The sequence below is a fragment of the Kogia breviceps genome, chromosome 4 (assembly GCF_026419965.1).
Source record: "Kogia breviceps isolate mKogBre1 chromosome 4, mKogBre1 haplotype 1, whole genome shotgun sequence".
Classification (NCBI taxonomy): Eukaryota; Metazoa; Chordata; class Mammalia; order Artiodactyla; family Physeteridae; genus Kogia; species Kogia breviceps.
Genome location: NC_081313.1, coordinates 168912488 through 168928837, shown reverse-complemented (window position 1 = coordinate 168928837; position 16350 = coordinate 168912488). Strand labels below are relative to the sequence as shown.

The window sequence follows — 16350 nt, the reverse complement described above, 5'->3', positions numbered from 1 at the left end:
GTCCCCCCAAACTCAGCCTCTCTCTTCCCTGAGTTTCCAGCCCCCTGTACACCCTTTCCAAGCCACCTCCCTGACAGCCCAGATCTGACCATAACCTCCCCTGCCCCCTGCTCACACACACTCTATAGCTCCCTATTGCCCTCTGCATATAGCCTGAACTGTGATGCGGCCCACAGTTCTTGTGCTGTTGGGCCCTGCCCACCATTCCTCCACTCTGCCCCCACTCCCCAGATCCAGCCACCCTGGCCCCTTGTGAGTTCCACAAGCATACCACACTCTCTCCCACCTCAGGACATTTGCAGATGCTGTTCCTGCTGCCTGGAATGCTCTTTTCTCCCTTGTCTCCACTCAACTTTTACTCCAACTTCAGCATCAGAGTAGCTTTCCTTGAGCCACCCTCCACCCCCATTATGCTTGAGCAGCACCAAGGCCTCGCTTTTCTTTTTTCTTTTTTTTTTTTTTTTTTGTGGTTCGCGGGCCTCTCACTGTTGTGGCGTCTCCCGTTGCGGAGCACAGGCTCCGGACGCGCAGGCTCAGCAGCCATGGCTCACGGGTCCAGCGGCTCCGCGGCATGTGGGATCTTCCCGGACCGGGGCACGAACCCGTGTCCCCTGCATCGGCAGGCGGATTCTCAACCACTGCGCCACCAGGGAAGCCCCCAAGGCCTCTCTTGTCACAGGTCGCAAGTAATTTTACCCATGGAATTATTTGTCCAGCATATGCCCACCCCCATCCTCCTGAGGGCAGGAATTTGCCTGGTGTTGTGCTTCTGGCCCAGTGCCAGCAGACACTTACTATACAATATGTTGAAATAAATGAATGCACAAACTGTCTCCAAAAGTCTGAGTTTATGTCCGAAGACAAATGGCTTCCCAGCCTCCTAACCCACAGCTTCCCAACTGTCCAGGACCCCTCATTTCCTTGCTGGAATCCAGGTGTAAGGATCTGACCTGGCTAGGGGATGGATGATGGGGGATGTCTGCATCCCTTGTTTTTATTCTGCAAAAATCAGGACACTCAGCAAAGGGCCTTTGAGCAAGAGAGGAAGGAAGGAACTTGAAAGGGAGAGTCTGGGTTTACAAATCAACAACAAACAGCGTGGACCCTGGGATGCAACCTGATTCCTGGGGAGTTCATCCACATGAGCTGGGGACCTCAAGAAGGTGATGATCGGTTCAAGGTTCTGATCTCAGGCTCCAGTTCTCAAATCCTCCGTTTAAAAGCCAGCCAGGGGCTTCCCTGGTGGTGCAGTGGTTGAGAGTCCGCCTGCCGATGCAGGGGACACGGGTTCGTGCCCCGGTCCGGGAAGATCCCACGTGCCGCGGAGCGGCTAGGCCCATGACCCATGGCCGCTGGAATAAATAAATAATAATAATAATAAAAGCCAGCCGGGATCTGAAGTAGACTGGGCTTGTATCCTGGAGGCCTTAGGTGTCAGGTCTTAGGCCCTTGGAAGGCTCAATGGGCAGAGCCTGAAGGCCTGAATCCGAAGGATGCTGGGGCGGGGCCTGAGCCCGAGGGGAGTGGCAAATCCTGGTCCTTCAAACAAGAGGGCAGAAACTGGCATTCAGGGGGCGGGACCTGGACTTCAGGGGGCGGGATCAGACCCTCCAGGGGCGGAGCCTTGCCTTAAGTGGGTGTGACCTGCGCCACCAGGCTGCTTAATGAGCCTGGACTTCGACGGGCGTGGTCTATGCTCTCAGGATCTTGAGGGCGGGGCCTGGGCCCTCGGGGGCCGAACCTGGGCCTCTCTGGGCGGGGCTTGGGCCCCCGGGGATCCTCGGGGTCGCGCCGACCCGCAGGGCCGCGGAGGCAACGGCTCCACCTTGAGCCAGATGCCATTCTCCGTGCGCAGAATGAGCTCGGGCTTCCGCCGCACCTTGCGCGTTCGGTCCACACTCAGGCGGAAGCGCAGCAGCGTCAGCGCCACGGCCACGCGCATCTCAGCCATGGCGAAGCTCTGTCCAATGCAGTTCCTGAAGGACGGGGAACAGGGGGCTCAGGCCCAGCCGCTGTGTGTGCGGGGTCCCTGGGATGTGGTAAATGACCTCCCCCTCTGAACCTCAACTTCTAGACAAAGGCATCATGGAGCCGTTAGGAGCAATGTGAGCTCAGAACTGAGGGCCTGGCATACAGTAGATAGTTGGTACCCATGGATGATATAGCAGAGTCTGATTTGGGGGCTTCCTGGTGTATTGAGGGCACAAAAAGGGTACCGGATTGGCGGGGACACCCGAGTGGACGTGGTTTCTGCTCCTGATCCTGCATCCCTGATCTTCCACTGGCCTCGATGTTCCTCCTACGCTTCACCTGGACTGGGGAAAATAGAAGTTACCTGGGTCCTGCAGAGAACGGCATGTAAGCCAGCGGGGAGCGCTGCTGTGGGTTGTCCGGGTCAAAGCGATAGGGGTTGTACACCTAGGCAAGAGCAGACTGGGGGTGAGCCTGAGGGCTTGTTCAGCCATCCCAACCGGGTTCCCGCCCTCAGCCTCTGGGGACCAGACCAGCAGGACAGAGAGAACCTCATTACAATCCAGCCACATCTGTCTCCTTCCCATTCCCACCACAGGGCCTTTGCACTTGCTGCTTCCTTCATGTGGAACACACTTTTCCCTGCTCCTCACTTTTCAGTGTGAATGTTTTCAGTTTCAACTCAAACATCTCTTCTTTGGTAAGGCCTTTCCTCACCGTGTGAGCTAAAGTGCTCTCCTCCACTCCCCAACCCACTCCAGTTTTGTTTCCTTTGCACATTTATTAATATCCAAAATGATCTTGTTTATTAGCTTATTTTATTCCTCTGCACTTCACTGTGAGCTCCGTGAGAGCAAAGACAGTATCCTCCTCTGTCCTCAGTACCCAACACTGCGTCTGACACACGGTAGATGCTCAATAAAGATTTGCTGATGTAATCAATTAAGAGTGAATGGGTCGGACTTCCCTGGTGGCACAGTGGTTAAGAATCCGCCTGCCAAGGCAGGGGACACGCGTTCGAGCCCTGGTCCGGGAAGATCCCACATGCCACGGAGCAACTAAGCCCATGTGCCACAACTACGGAGCCCGTGCGCCACAACTACTGAAGCCCACGCGCCTAGAGCCCGTGCTCCACAACAAGAGAAGCCACCACAATGAGAAGCCTGCGCACCATAACGAAGAGTAGCCCCCACTCGCCGCAACTAGAGAAAGCTCGTGCGCAGCAACGAAGACCCAACGCAGCCAAAAATTAATTAATTAAGTTTTTTTTAGAAGAGTGAATGGGTGAATAAATGGGAGGAGTACTCAAGCCCTACACCCAGCCCTGCCAGGGTGCCAGCCCTGGTTCCCTGGGGAGGAGGGGAGAGGAGGCCTTGCTGACCAAGGACTGCCCCTTCTGAGAAGAAAGAAGCTGAGAGAAGGGAGGGTTGGGGCAGGAGCTCACCTTGGAGTCAGGCCACACTGTAGGGTTATGGTGGATCCCATAGATGCTGACTAGGCAGATGATTCCTGTGGGGAGGGGTGGGGTCATTGGGTCAGTGGAACCGAGGGAAACCAGGACCTCCTCTGGAGACCTACGCCTCCGCTGCTTTCCCTGGAGCCATGCTCTTCCCACAAGCCATCTGCCACCCTTTCCTGCCCATCCTTCCCTAAAAAATTCTGCTGCCCCATCCACTCCCCCTGCTTATCCATAAGAGGTTCCCATCACCATCTTTCTAGCTGCCATCCTGGCCACACAGGGATCTTTCTCACTCATATATCTGACATTGCTCCTCCTCAGCTCAAATACCTCCCATGGCTCCCTACTGCCCTGAGGATCAAGTTCAAGTGCCTCAACCTGGCATTCAAGGCCTTTCACTGTCTGCACCCTGAGGCTCTGCTCCATAAACATGCTCTCATTTCCAACCCCCAAGGCTCACCTCTCACGTTCCCTCTTCCAGGCAGCCCTCCCTGCATTCCATCCCAGATACACCCATCTCCCTGCATTCCACCCCAGATACAGCCATCACTCCTTATTTGGGGCTGCTCCAGCTGCTGTCCCTCCCTTTAGCCCATCCCTCACCCCATGTGTCTGGGAATGTCTGTGCCCTGATGTATCTTCCCCAGTCTGGGTGGTACTCAAAGCTTGGGCCTGGGGATGAGGCTTCTCTAGATGCCCAGCATCACCCAGGACACGACCTGGTCTCCAGGGAATATCTGGCAACAGAATGAAATCAACCCTTCCCTACCTGCACTCTCACCGGACCTACCCTGCCACACCCACTCCTTCCTTTCTGCTTGGACTCACCAACCTCTATCTCCCCAGCACACGCACACAACTGAGTCTCCCCCTTCACCCCAGAAGCAACAGGCTATAAACTGCCTACAGGGATGGTGCACCTGGCGCAGGCATGGCCAGGCCCCCATGGGCAATAGAGCAGGCAGGCAGCAGGGAGCACATAGAGGGCACCTTTGGGGATGATGCGCCCATCTGGGAGCTTAATGTCCTCCGTGCAGCGGCGGGAGACCAGGGTCACAGGTGGGAACTGGCGGAGGCTCTCCTTGATGCACAGAGTGGTGAAGGGCAGCTGGGTTAGGTCGTCCCTGGGGAATGTGGAACAGTGGGTAACTAGGGTCCAGGCCATGGCACCACCCCCTTCCCCAGACACATATACACACACATGTGCACAGGCAATTAGGAGCAGCTGCAGGAAACCAGTCCAGGATCTCAGACTTGCCCCAACTTCAGGCATTTGAGGTTGTGCCCTGCACACACCTCTAATCCTCAGCAAGTAAAATATCTGACCCCTGACCAATCAGAGCAGCACTAGCCGGATGTCTGTGAGCCCAGCATTAACCCTTTAACTGATGAATTATGTGGAGGTCAGGGGGCATCCCTGGGGAGGTGCCAGGACAGCCAGGGGGACCTGGGGTAGCAGCGATTTACCAACCTGTATAGATCGATTTCAGTACTTAGAAACCCATACATCCTCTTCTTACAGTACATTAGTTTTTTTCCTTTGGACTTCAGGGCACAAAACTGGATTAATTATAACCCTTGGTTTATAATTTAGATTGTTTTCTTTACACTAACAGGTCACCTTTCATAGAAACTCTCTGTTGCTACCATAAAGGGCAAATGGCATGCCTGGCATAAAGGTATCCATAAATATAAACACCACCGGGAAAACAGAAGACAGTTGTTAAATTCTGGCTAGATACCACCTCCTGCCCAATTCTCAGAACCTGCGGTATCTTCTCCCTTTGTTAAAAAGGCAGATTAGCAAGGATTAGCAAGGTGTTAAAGACACAACGGCACCAACTGAAAGTGTCTCCCTGAGGTCATAATCCAAATGGCTGACAATGAACCAAAAGGAACTCTCTCGCTGTTCAATGCTGTGTTTTCTTTGCATCTCCCAGAATCAGCTCCACACAGCACACATCTGAAGTAAATCGGATTATTATTCCTGATTCTTACACTTCCCCCCCACCCCATTGGAGTTTTACACTATGCCCTTTGCCATGTGATTCTGAGTATCTTCTGCTCGGATGGTTGGAGCATATGTCCCACCCCATTCATGGTGGGATTGGCCAGATGACTTGCTTTAGCTAATGGAAAGTTACAGTGCAAGCAGAGGTTTTAAGTTGTGTGGTTCTTTGTGCTTCTGGAGTCTGTCTTGAGGAGAACATGCCCAGCGTGGCTGCTGGTCCATGAAAAATGAGGAGACGTGGAAAAAACCTGAACCCAAACCTAAGCTTGGAAGCATCTCCACTCAGTGCAGCCCAGAGTAACAAGAGTAATATGCAGACAAGAGCAAGAAATATGTGCAGACAAGAGCAATAAATAAATGCTTGCTGCAAACCACTGAACTTAGGGGGCTGTTTGTTAGGCAGCATTATTGCAACCATTGCTGACTAAGACACCCTTAACTAAGAACTCCTGCATTATGAGGTAGGCATATGCGTTACTTGTCATCCCCACTTTACAGTTGAAGAAATTGAAATTCAAGAAGCTTAAGTGACTTGTCTGAGGTTAGACAGTCAGTAAGTGGTAGAGCAGAGAGATTAATACTCAAGGCTTTGAACTCAACCTTGCCCCCACTACCCCCATGACCCCAGACTAACCACTCCAGTTCCTCCAGCTCCCGACCTTTCATGACTTCCTGGATCTCTTCCCGGCACTTCTCCTGGTACTCTGGATACTTGGCCAAGTTGAACAGCACCCACGAGAGCCCGCTGGATGTTGTGTCGTGACCTGCAGCCAGATAAGGAGCTTAAATGGATGCTGCCCAAAGATAGCGGAGATGCTGTCTTCAGAAAATGGGGCCCCTTCCCATCCTTCCCCAGCCACACCCCATGTCCTCACCTTCAAACATGAAGGTGTCTGCCTCAGCTCGGATGTCCTCATCTGACAGTTCCTTCCCATCTTCATCCTGGAAGGGGCAGCAGACTCTGCTCAGCTCCCTTCGTCCCACCTGTCACATCCCAGGAGTTCTTCCAAAGTCAAGACACCCCCTTCTTTATCTTAAGCCAAGCTGCAGGGGAAAGGATTCCAGGCAGATAGATGTATGCAGCTTGTCTAAGAAAGATGGAAAGAGAGCCAAAGATGAGAGGAAAAAGGGACTTTGTATTTGTTCAGCAGCTCCTAGCACCAAGCATCCTGCCAGGTGCCTGACAGCAATCTTATGCTCAGGTCTTACGATCGTCATGCTGTAAATGAGGAAACTGAGGCTCAGAGGGAAGACGCAGATGACTAAACATCCATGAAGCAGCAGAGTTATTATCGAACCGGCATCCAGGACTGTCTGAATCCAGAACCCAGGTGCTGCTCAGAAACTCCACAGAAGCACCACAAATAGGTGACCACCTATCTCTGCAAGTGTCACATTTCTTCAATTGTCTTGTATTTCATCTTTGTGTTGTGAACTGAATTCTGTCCCTCCCCAGCCCCACCCCAGAACCCTTAAGTTGAAATCCTAACCCCCAGTACCTCAGAATGTGACCTAATTTGGAGATAAGCCTTTTGCAGAGGTGATTAAGTTACAACGAGGTCACTAGGGTGGGCTCTGATCCAATATGACTGGTGTCCTTATAAGAAGAGGAGATGAAAACAGACATGCACAGAGGGAAGACAATGTGAAGACACAGGTGAAGACAGCCAGCTACAAGCCAAGGAGAGAGGCCTCAGAAAAAAACCAACACTGAGAAAATTTAGTTCTGTCGTTTAAGCCACCCAGCGTGTGGCGCTTTTTTACGGCAACCCTAACGAACGAATACAGTCTTACGTGTTTTGCATCTGCCTGCATTCTAGATCCATGTTAGTTTGGATGTTTATCATTTTACACAATTGCCGCAGCTCACGAGGAGGCTGTCCTGGGCAGAGCTCCACCCTCCAGGGTCCAGCCTCACCCTGGCCAGGAGCAGCACATCTATGAAGTCCAAGGTCTTGCCCTGCTTGGCCTTAAGCCAGGCCTCAGCCCCCAGCTGGTGTAGTGCCCGCCGCCGCTCCTGGATGACCTCCGTGGTGAAGTGATGCACGGTGTCACAGGCCTGCCGGAAACGCCGTCCGTCTGCTGTGCGATAATAGATGAAGTCAATGTGGTGATGCAGGCGATACTGACGCCGGACCACCAGTGCGCTCAGCTCAATGATGGCCGAGATGTAATCACTCATCTTCCTGCCAGGGAGAAGAAAGGCCATGAGCAAAGCCCCGTACCCTAAGACAAGCTTCCTCTCCCACTGGGCAGGTTACAAAGAGAGGCCCTGACTTAACTCTACTTTCTTATTTCCTTGTATTCTTGATGCTCTGCCATCTGGGGCCTCACTGACTGGAGAGATACCGCCCCTCCCAGGACTAGCCATTTCTTAGAGATGGCAAATGACTCACCCAGGAGCTGCCTTTCTTTTGCAAACCAACCAATCCAGAGTCCATATGCCAAACATTATTGGGTTGAGCCACGATTCCCCTGCCTTAATCACCCCAGGGCCAGGCACTGGATAACTTGAGGGCACCCCTGTGCCCCAGAGCCTGCTGAAATTATTCAAACTAGCCAATCCTAAGCCTGCATACCCTGCCTTTCCCATTCCTTCCTGTAGAACACCCCCCAAAATGTTTTTGCCATGCTTTCTCACTAAAATTAAATGGCTACAATCCACAGAGTGGGAGAAAATATTTGCCAATCACATATCTGATGAGAAGCTTGTATCTAAAATATATAAAGCACTCTTAAAACTCAATAATAACCGGTCAGATTGGCCATCATCAAAAACTCTAGAAACAATAAATGCTGGAGAGGGTGTGGAGAAAAGGGAACCCTCTTGCACTGCTGGTGGGAATGTAAATTGATACAGCCACTATGGAGAACAGTATGGAGGTTCCTTAGAAAACTACAAATAGAACTACCATACGACCCAGCAATCCCACTAGTAGGCATATACCCTGAGAAAACCATAATTCAAAAAGAGCCATGTACCAAAATGTTCATTGCAACTCTATTTACAATAGCCAGGACATGGAAGCAACCTAAGTGTCCATCAACAGATGAATGGATAAAGAAGATGTGGCACATATATACAATGGAATATTACTCAGCCATAAAAAGAAAAGAAATTGAGTTATTTGTAGTGAGGTAGATGGACCTGGAGTCTGTCATACAGAGTGAAGCAAGTCAGAAAGAGAAAAACAAATACCGTATGCTAACACATATATATGGAATCTAAGGGAAAAAAATGTCATGAAGAGATTAGTGGTAGGACGGGAATAAAACACAGACCTACTAGAGCATGGACTTGAGGATATGGGGAGGCGGAAGGGTAAGATGTGACGAAGTGAGAGAGTGGCATGGACATATATACACTACCAAATGTAAATTAGATAGCTAGTGGGAAGCTGCAGCATAGCACAGGGAGATCACCTCTGTGCTTTGTGACCACCTAGAGGGGTGGGATAGGGAGGGTGGGAGGGAGGGTGACGCAAGAGGGAAGAGATATGGGAACATATGTATATGTATAACTGATTCACTTTGTTGTAAAGGAGAAACTAACACTATTGTAAAACAGTTATACTCCAATAAAGATGTTAAAAAAAAAAACTCAATAATAAAAAAGACAAATAACCCAATTTTAAAATGGGGAAAGGGGCTTCCCTGGTGGCGCAGTGGTTGAGAGTCCGCCTGCCGATGCAGGGGACAAGTGTTCATGCCCCGGTCCGGGAAGATCCCACGTACCGCGGAGTGGCTGGGCCCGTGAGCCATGGCCGCTGAGCCTGCGCGTCCGGGGCCTGTGCTCCACAACGGGAGAGGCCACAACAGTGAGAGGCCCGCGTACCGCAAAAAAAAATAAAAAAAATAAAATAAAATAAAATAAAATGGGGAAAGAATATAATAGACATTTCTCCAAAGAAGACATACAACTAGGCAACAAGCATATGAAAAGATGCTTAACAGCATTGGTCATTAGGGAAATGCAAAAAAAAACTACAATGAGATATCACTTTACCGCAACCGGATGGCTATAATCACAAAGACGGATAATAACAAGTGTTGATGAGGCTGCGGAGAAATTGGAGCCCTCACATACTGCTGGTAGGAATGTAAAATGGTGCAACCAACTTATGGAAAAAGTCTGGCAGTTCCCAAAAAGGTTAAACATAGAATTATCGTATAGCCCAGTAATTTCACTCTTAGGTATACACTCAAGAGAATTTAAAATGTTCACACAAAACCTTGTACACAAATGTTTATAGCAGCATTGCTCATAATAGCCCAAAAATGGAAACAACCTTAATGTCTATAAACAGATGACTGGATAAGCAAAACGTGGTATTATGTGGTAAGTGGAATATTATTCAGCAATTTTTAAAACGAATTATTGATAATTCAACTACAGCATGGTTGAATCTGAAAACAATATGTTGACTGAAAGAAACCAGAAACAGAAGTCTGTGTAATTCCGTCTATATGAAATTTCCATAAAAGACAAATCTATAGAGACAGAAGGAAGATTAGTTATTGCCTAGATCTGGAGGGGACGTGGGAAGAGGGAGATGAGTGCTAAAATGTACAGGGTTTCTTTTTGGTGAAAATATTCTAAAATTGATTATGGTGATGGTTGCATAATGCTGTGAATATACGAGAAACCATTGGTTGTATACTTTAAATGGGTGAATTGTATGGTATGTCAATTACACCTCAGTGAAGTTCTTATAAAGAAACAAAAAGAAAAACTAAATTGCAGGGGGCAGGATTGCAAAGAGCTGTCCTTAGTTCCGAAGCATGCTTGTTGTTCTCATGCACTAATCACCGACTGCCATTTTCTTGTTTATTTGTTCATGGTTACTGCCTGTCTTCCCACTAAAATGTAAGTTCCAGAAGAGCAAGACCTTATCTGTTTTGTTGACCACTGTATTCTACTCTAGAGCTGGCACACAGTAGGCACTCGAGAAATATTTCTTGGATCGATTAATGAATTAATTACTAAGGCCATCTCCACCTTACCCAACTGAAACAATACCACTACAAGGCCCAGAGTAACAAAGTCAGCAGCCTGTTATTGAGGGCCTACTATGTGCTACAAACTTGACAGTCATTATGTCTCTTATTCCTCATATCCCCACTTAGACCGTAAGCTCCAAGGAATTGGGCTTAGTGCTTACCACCATATCCCCAGCGGCTAGCATAGTGCCAGGCACATAGTAGGTACACAACAAATATCTGATGAATGAATGAATGAACCAGAGCTATGGTTATTTCATTCATTCAACAAATATTCACTTGACATCCATCATGTGCCAGGGCAGCGCTATATCATTTTGTCCTTTAAACATCTCTCAGAAGGTCAGGGATCGTCATCCCTATTTTACAAAGAAACTGAGGCTCAGAAAGTGTCGGGAGGGTCTTTCCAAAGACCACATACTTTTTGTGGAGGAATGAGTGAAACTAGCGTCTACCAAGCACCTACTGTATGCTAAGCTATTGACTCACATTATCCCCTATAATTCTCATACGATGACTGTGGGGACGGGATGGTGATGTCCATTTGGGGGATGAGGAAACAGGCTCAGAGAGGTGATGTCAGTTTCCTGGAACCACACAGCCTGTCGGTGACACAGCATGAGCCGCGCAGGAGTGCCTAACAGCTAAGAGTTTCCTTTTTCCTCTCATCACCTCGTCCCTGGAGCAGCTGACTCCATGTTCCCCAGGGAGGCCACACTCACTCTTGGCAGTTGCTGTTGTAGCTGAAGACACATTTCTGAAGACTGTCCAGGGTCATGAGGCTGACATGCTCAAACATGTCAAGGGAGACTTCTGAGCCCTCTGCCAAGCGCTGCCATTTAGCCTGGAAGAGAAAGACACGTGGCAAATGGGTATGGAGACCACAGACCTTCAGCCGGGCTGACAATGACCCAGCTGCAAGTTCACTACAAGACCACTTTACAGATAAAGGAAGTGAGGCTTCCTGGCATCACATGGTTTGCCCATGAGCTGGAGCCTGGACCAGACTCACTTCCAGGATACCTTTTCCCAAGAAACCTTGGGACTCACATGCATGATATTGGTGCACTGGTTGAAGATCTTCATGTAGGGCTTCAGTATGTCAAAGTGGAAGGCAGGTGTCAGCAGGCGGCGGTGGCGGCTCCACTTGTCACCTTTGCTGAGCAACAGCCCATCTCCTGGACCCAGAAGTCCAAGGTTAAGGACCTCACCAAGAAACCCCACACTCCGCCCCCTCTTTCCTGAAGCCCCAGCTCCAGGCTACCCAGTCCCGAGCTCACCCAGCCAAGGTTTCAGAAAGCCATAGAAAAGGTCATCCTTGGGGGCAATGGCAGCTGTGGAGAGAGAAGAGGTGATGATGTCTCAAAACAGTTCTGACCCTTGACCTCTGCTTATGACCTCCTTGGGCCTCCACTTTGGGCTCTCACCTCCCACGTCACCCCTCCAGTCCAATCCTCCACACCTGCCCCAAAGAGAGCCTTATAACATGCTGATCTGAACATGAGCCTTCCCTGCTCAAACACCTCCCGTGGCTCCCTAAAACCTTTGTAAAAAAGTTCAAGCTCAGGCTAGCACTGAAAGCCCTGCCCTATCTTGCTGCTGTATGCCTCTCCCATCTCATCCTTCAGCATACACCAAATAACCCCACACATTGTCCCTCACTTCCAAACCTTTGCCCAGGCTGTGCTCTCTCTCCAGTATGACTTTCTTCACCTGATTCTTCTCCTAATCCACCCCCTCTTTTCTGCCAACTCAGGCCATCTGAATTACACCTCCTGTGCTCCCAGCCTCCAGCCTCGCCCTTTCCATTCTGTCCCGTACCCTAGACCCAGGGGGATCTTACTTGACTCTAGATCTGACCGTGTCCTTTTCTGCCCACACACTCATCAGCCTCAAGCACAGCTGTTCAGTCCATCTACAAAGCCTTGAATGATGTATCCCAGTCCAGGCCATTCTCAGAACACCTCTATCCTCCACCACAACCACCCCTCCCCACACACACCCAACTTGCTAACATCATAGAACTTTTCTCAGGTCCTTGAAAAGCTGTGTTCTCTCTCTGTTCTGAGTCTTTCCACCAGGCACCCTCTCTGCCTCAAACACTCTTTCCTCATTCTTCCAGTCTCTGCTTGGATGCCATTCCCTTTCCCACCAATCACTCTGGATTGTATCCATCCAGTTTCAAGCCCTTTGAAGGGAGGGACCTTGTTGATCACTAACATATTGTTGCTAAATAAATTTTTATTGTATGAATGAATTAACCAATCAAAGGATGAATGAATGAGAACTATCAGTGAGTAGATGGATGGATGGTTGGATGGTTGGATGGATGGATGGATGGATAGATGGGTAGATAATGGGTGGGTGGGTGGTTGAATGGATGAGTGAATGCATTCCCTTTCTATGCGCTGAATAGATCTGGAACCGCATGGGCAGGGCCCAGGAAGGAAGTACCTGAAACTCAAGTTATGTCACTTTTACCTGAGATATGATTCAGCCACCTACACACACACACTCGCCAGGCATTGGCCAATTGTATGCACAATCATCTGTCCCCTCGTTCTCCCATTCTACACACCTCTGCTGCCACCTTTCTGTGCCCAACCCATGCTGGGCAATGCTGGGGCCCCAGAGATGGCTCAGCTCCACACCCTGCCTGGAGGAGCTCTGGGTGTAGTGGGAAAGGGAGGCAGAGGCATGCCATGTAATTAGCAAGAAGGTAGAATGTGTGCCAGGAGCAGAGGGAGGCACAGAGAAAGGGAAGTCAAGGCAGACTTCCAGGAAGAGGCAGCTTTGGAGGAGGAGGTGGGAGTCTAGTCACTCCTCTCCTCTCTGGGCTCTGGACTCCACGCTAGGCCCTTCAGGGGTCTTTCTGACACACAAACTTGTCCAATGGCTATCCTGCTCAAACACCCGCCATGACTCCCTAACACCCCCAAGATAAAACACAAGCTCTTCACTTTGTACATAGGTGCTCTGAGTCCAGCTCCTGTCTCATTTCCTACTTCTCCCCACATGTCATCTTCACTCCAGACACCCCAAGTCACCTGAATTCCCCTGGCATTTTCACACATCTGCACTTTTACACTTGGGACCCTCTACATGGGACCTCTCATCAGGCAAACTCCTATGCATCCTTCAAAGCCCAGTTTCACTGATGCCTCCTCCAGGAAACCTTCTCCAAACCTTCTCTCCAGCCGAACCCTTGCTCTGCCATCCTCAGGTCCCTCCTCTAATCCAACCCTCAGCACTCAATGCCAGGAGAGCCTGTGTCCATACTGCCTCTCCCATCACTTTCCCCTCCAGTAACAAGGAGATGGTAACATCTACCCTGAAGAAGGTCATATAAGAAAAGCCCCCACAAGTGCCCAGCAGGAAGCTGCATATTACTGTGGTTGAGAGCTTGGCCTCCGAGCAGGCCAGGTCTGGGTTCAAATCCCAGCCCTAACTGGTTGTGTAAACTTGGGCAAGAAAATCGAACAATCTTGCCTACCTCATGGCAACCCTACAAAAACTCAATGAACTAATGTGCTCCTGGCACACAGTAGGTGCTCATTAAAAATTCGTGCACATAAATGAATAACTAACCAACTGTTGGCTATTTTTACTACTGTGACTATAATTATTGCTCAGTGGTGTCTAGAACTTGTGAGATGAATATCTGGGTCCCCAGCTCACAGCAGGACCCTAATAGGGAAAAATGAATGCACAGACACCATGGAAAACAGTTTGATGATTCCTTGAAAAGTTAGACATAGAGTTCCCACATGACCCCACAATTCTACAACTAGGTACCTACCCAAAAGAAATGAAAATATATGTCCAAAACTTGTACACATGTGTTCATAGCACCATTATTCATAACAGCAAAAAGGTAGAAACAACCCAAATGTATGTCAGCAGATGAATGAATAAGCAAATATGGTATATCCATACATCCATACAATGAAATATTACTCAGCTTTTAAAAAGAATGAAGTCCTGGGCTTCCCAGGTGGCGAAGTGGTTGAGAGTCCGCCTGCTGATGCAGGGGACATGGGTTCGTGCCCCGGTCGGGGAAGATCCCACATGCCGCGGGGCGGCTGGGCCCGTGAGCCATGGCCGCTGAGCCTGCGCGTCCAGAGCTCCGCAACGGGAGAGGCCACAACAGTGAGAGGCCCGCGTACCGCAAAAAAAAAAAAAAAAAAAAAAAAAAAAAAAAAAAAGTCCCGATCATTGCTACAATGTGGATGAACCTCAAAAACTATTCTGAGTGAAAGTCAGCTGCAAAGGACCACATTTTGTGTAATTCCTTTCCTATGATATATCCAGAAAGGGAAAATCCATAGGGACAGAAAGTATTTACCACTGGATGAAGTGAAGGGGGAATGGGAAGTGATAATTTAATGGCTATGGAGTGTTTTATGGGGTGATGAAAATGTTTTGAAACTAGGGAGAGGTGAGAGTTGCACAACATTGTGAACACACTAAATACCTTACACTTTAAAATTAGTCATGATATGGTATGTGATTTCAGCTCCATTTTTTAAATGAATATATGAAAACAAGCTACAATTAAATGCCTGTATATCCTGCCTTGTCTTCTATAAAGCATTCTCACCTACTTCCTCTCTATATCCCAAATGCCCCTTAAAAGATGAAGAAACAGAGGTTCTAAGAAGAGCCATGCCTTTCTCAGAGCCCATCAGCTATGTGGGTTTAAGCTTAGAGGAGCAAACCCCTGAGATGTGGTCCCAAGGAGGCCCCAATAGGGGATGGGATTTAAGACTGAGGACCAAGTATGTCCAATCTCAGGCAGGCAGGCATGGAGGGTCCCGGACACCTTGGGGCCAGCAGGCCTGACTCCAGGTTTGCCTCTCCTGACTCACACAGCCCCACCCTCCCCAAGCTGGAGTCTCCCATCCAGCTCCTCCAGTGGGGGAGGCACTGGCTATCCTGCCTGTCCTGAGAGAGGGGAGGCGAGAGGAGAAGAAGAGGCCTGAGCATCTACTAAAGTGCCAAGCTTATGATGGGGGCTCTACTCCCTGGTCTACTTGGGGTCTCATAACCATGCAGGGTGACACTCAGAAAACAGATGCTCTGAGCTGGTGGAGAGGGGAGGGAGGGGGAAAGAAAGAAAGAAAAAAGATATTAAAAAGGTAGAAGAGAAAAAAACCTTTATCAGCACCAACCCACACTATATTACTGACTCTTCACTACCACCCTATTTTACAGATCAGAAACTGAAGCCCTGAGAAGCTAGATGAATTACCGGGTCACACAGCAAGTATATGCTCCAGCCTGGATCCAAACCCAGCCCAGCCAGTCCTGGCCCAGGACTCTGTGCCCATCCCTTGGAAGAGTCACCCTTCCCAGGGTCCAGGTTTCCCTCTTTGTTCAGTGGGGATGGTCATTTCCTTACAAATGCAATAATGGGGGACACTGAGGCATGAGGAGGGCAGAGCTGGGAAAGGGAAGCATGGCAGCCCCTTCCTCCTTCATGGCTCAGGGAGCAGCCTTGAAGGTGGTCTCCATACGTGTGTTTGCAGAGACCAAAGCTGAGGCCAGAGGTCCTAAAATTCCTGGAGCTCTTTACTTCCCATCCTTCCTCTCTCAAACGTCCCCCTATGCCTCTGGAGATGCCCAGGTACATGAGAGGCCACCCCGAGGGCCCAGAGCCCCACTTATGAGGAAGATAGTGCTAGAGACAGAGACATTCAGCGCTAAATGGTTAGGAGTGAGAATGGGAGAGTCTAGAGGAGAGACCTATGGTCTGTCTGGGGGATCAAAGGAGGCTTCCTGGAGGAGACGGTCATTAGAGCTGCATGTTGAAGCCTGAGCAAGAGCTTGCCAAGCACACTTGGGAATCCTGCACCTTGAGATAGGTGTGGATGGCAGAAGGGAGAAGCAATCCGTCTACCTCTCCCTC

At 49.6% G+C, this 16350-nt stretch overlaps 1 protein-coding gene across 1 annotated transcript in view; it reads right to left on the bottom strand.

Moving 5' to 3' along the window:
- Positions 1-1633: 1633 nt before the first annotated feature.
- Positions 1634-16350, bottom strand: part of CYP4F22 (cytochrome P450 family 4 subfamily F member 22) — a 28887-nt gene continuing 14170 nt past the window's right edge. The window contains exons 4-13 of the mRNA XM_059061853.2: positions 11723-11776; positions 11493-11620; positions 11165-11286; positions 7360-7627; positions 6317-6383; positions 6076-6205; positions 4421-4554; positions 3416-3480; positions 2336-2418; positions 1634-1976 (exon numbers count right to left, since the gene is read on the bottom strand). Coding sequence (XP_058917836.1) covers positions 1700-1976; positions 2336-2418; positions 3416-3480; positions 4421-4554; positions 6076-6205; positions 6317-6383; positions 7360-7627; positions 11165-11286; positions 11493-11620; positions 11723-11776 — 1328 coding nt within the window. The 3' untranslated portion in view covers positions 1634-1699. The remainder of the gene's footprint in view (positions 1977-2335; positions 2419-3415; positions 3481-4420; positions 4555-6075; positions 6206-6316; positions 6384-7359; positions 7628-11164; positions 11287-11492; positions 11621-11722; positions 11777-16350) is intronic.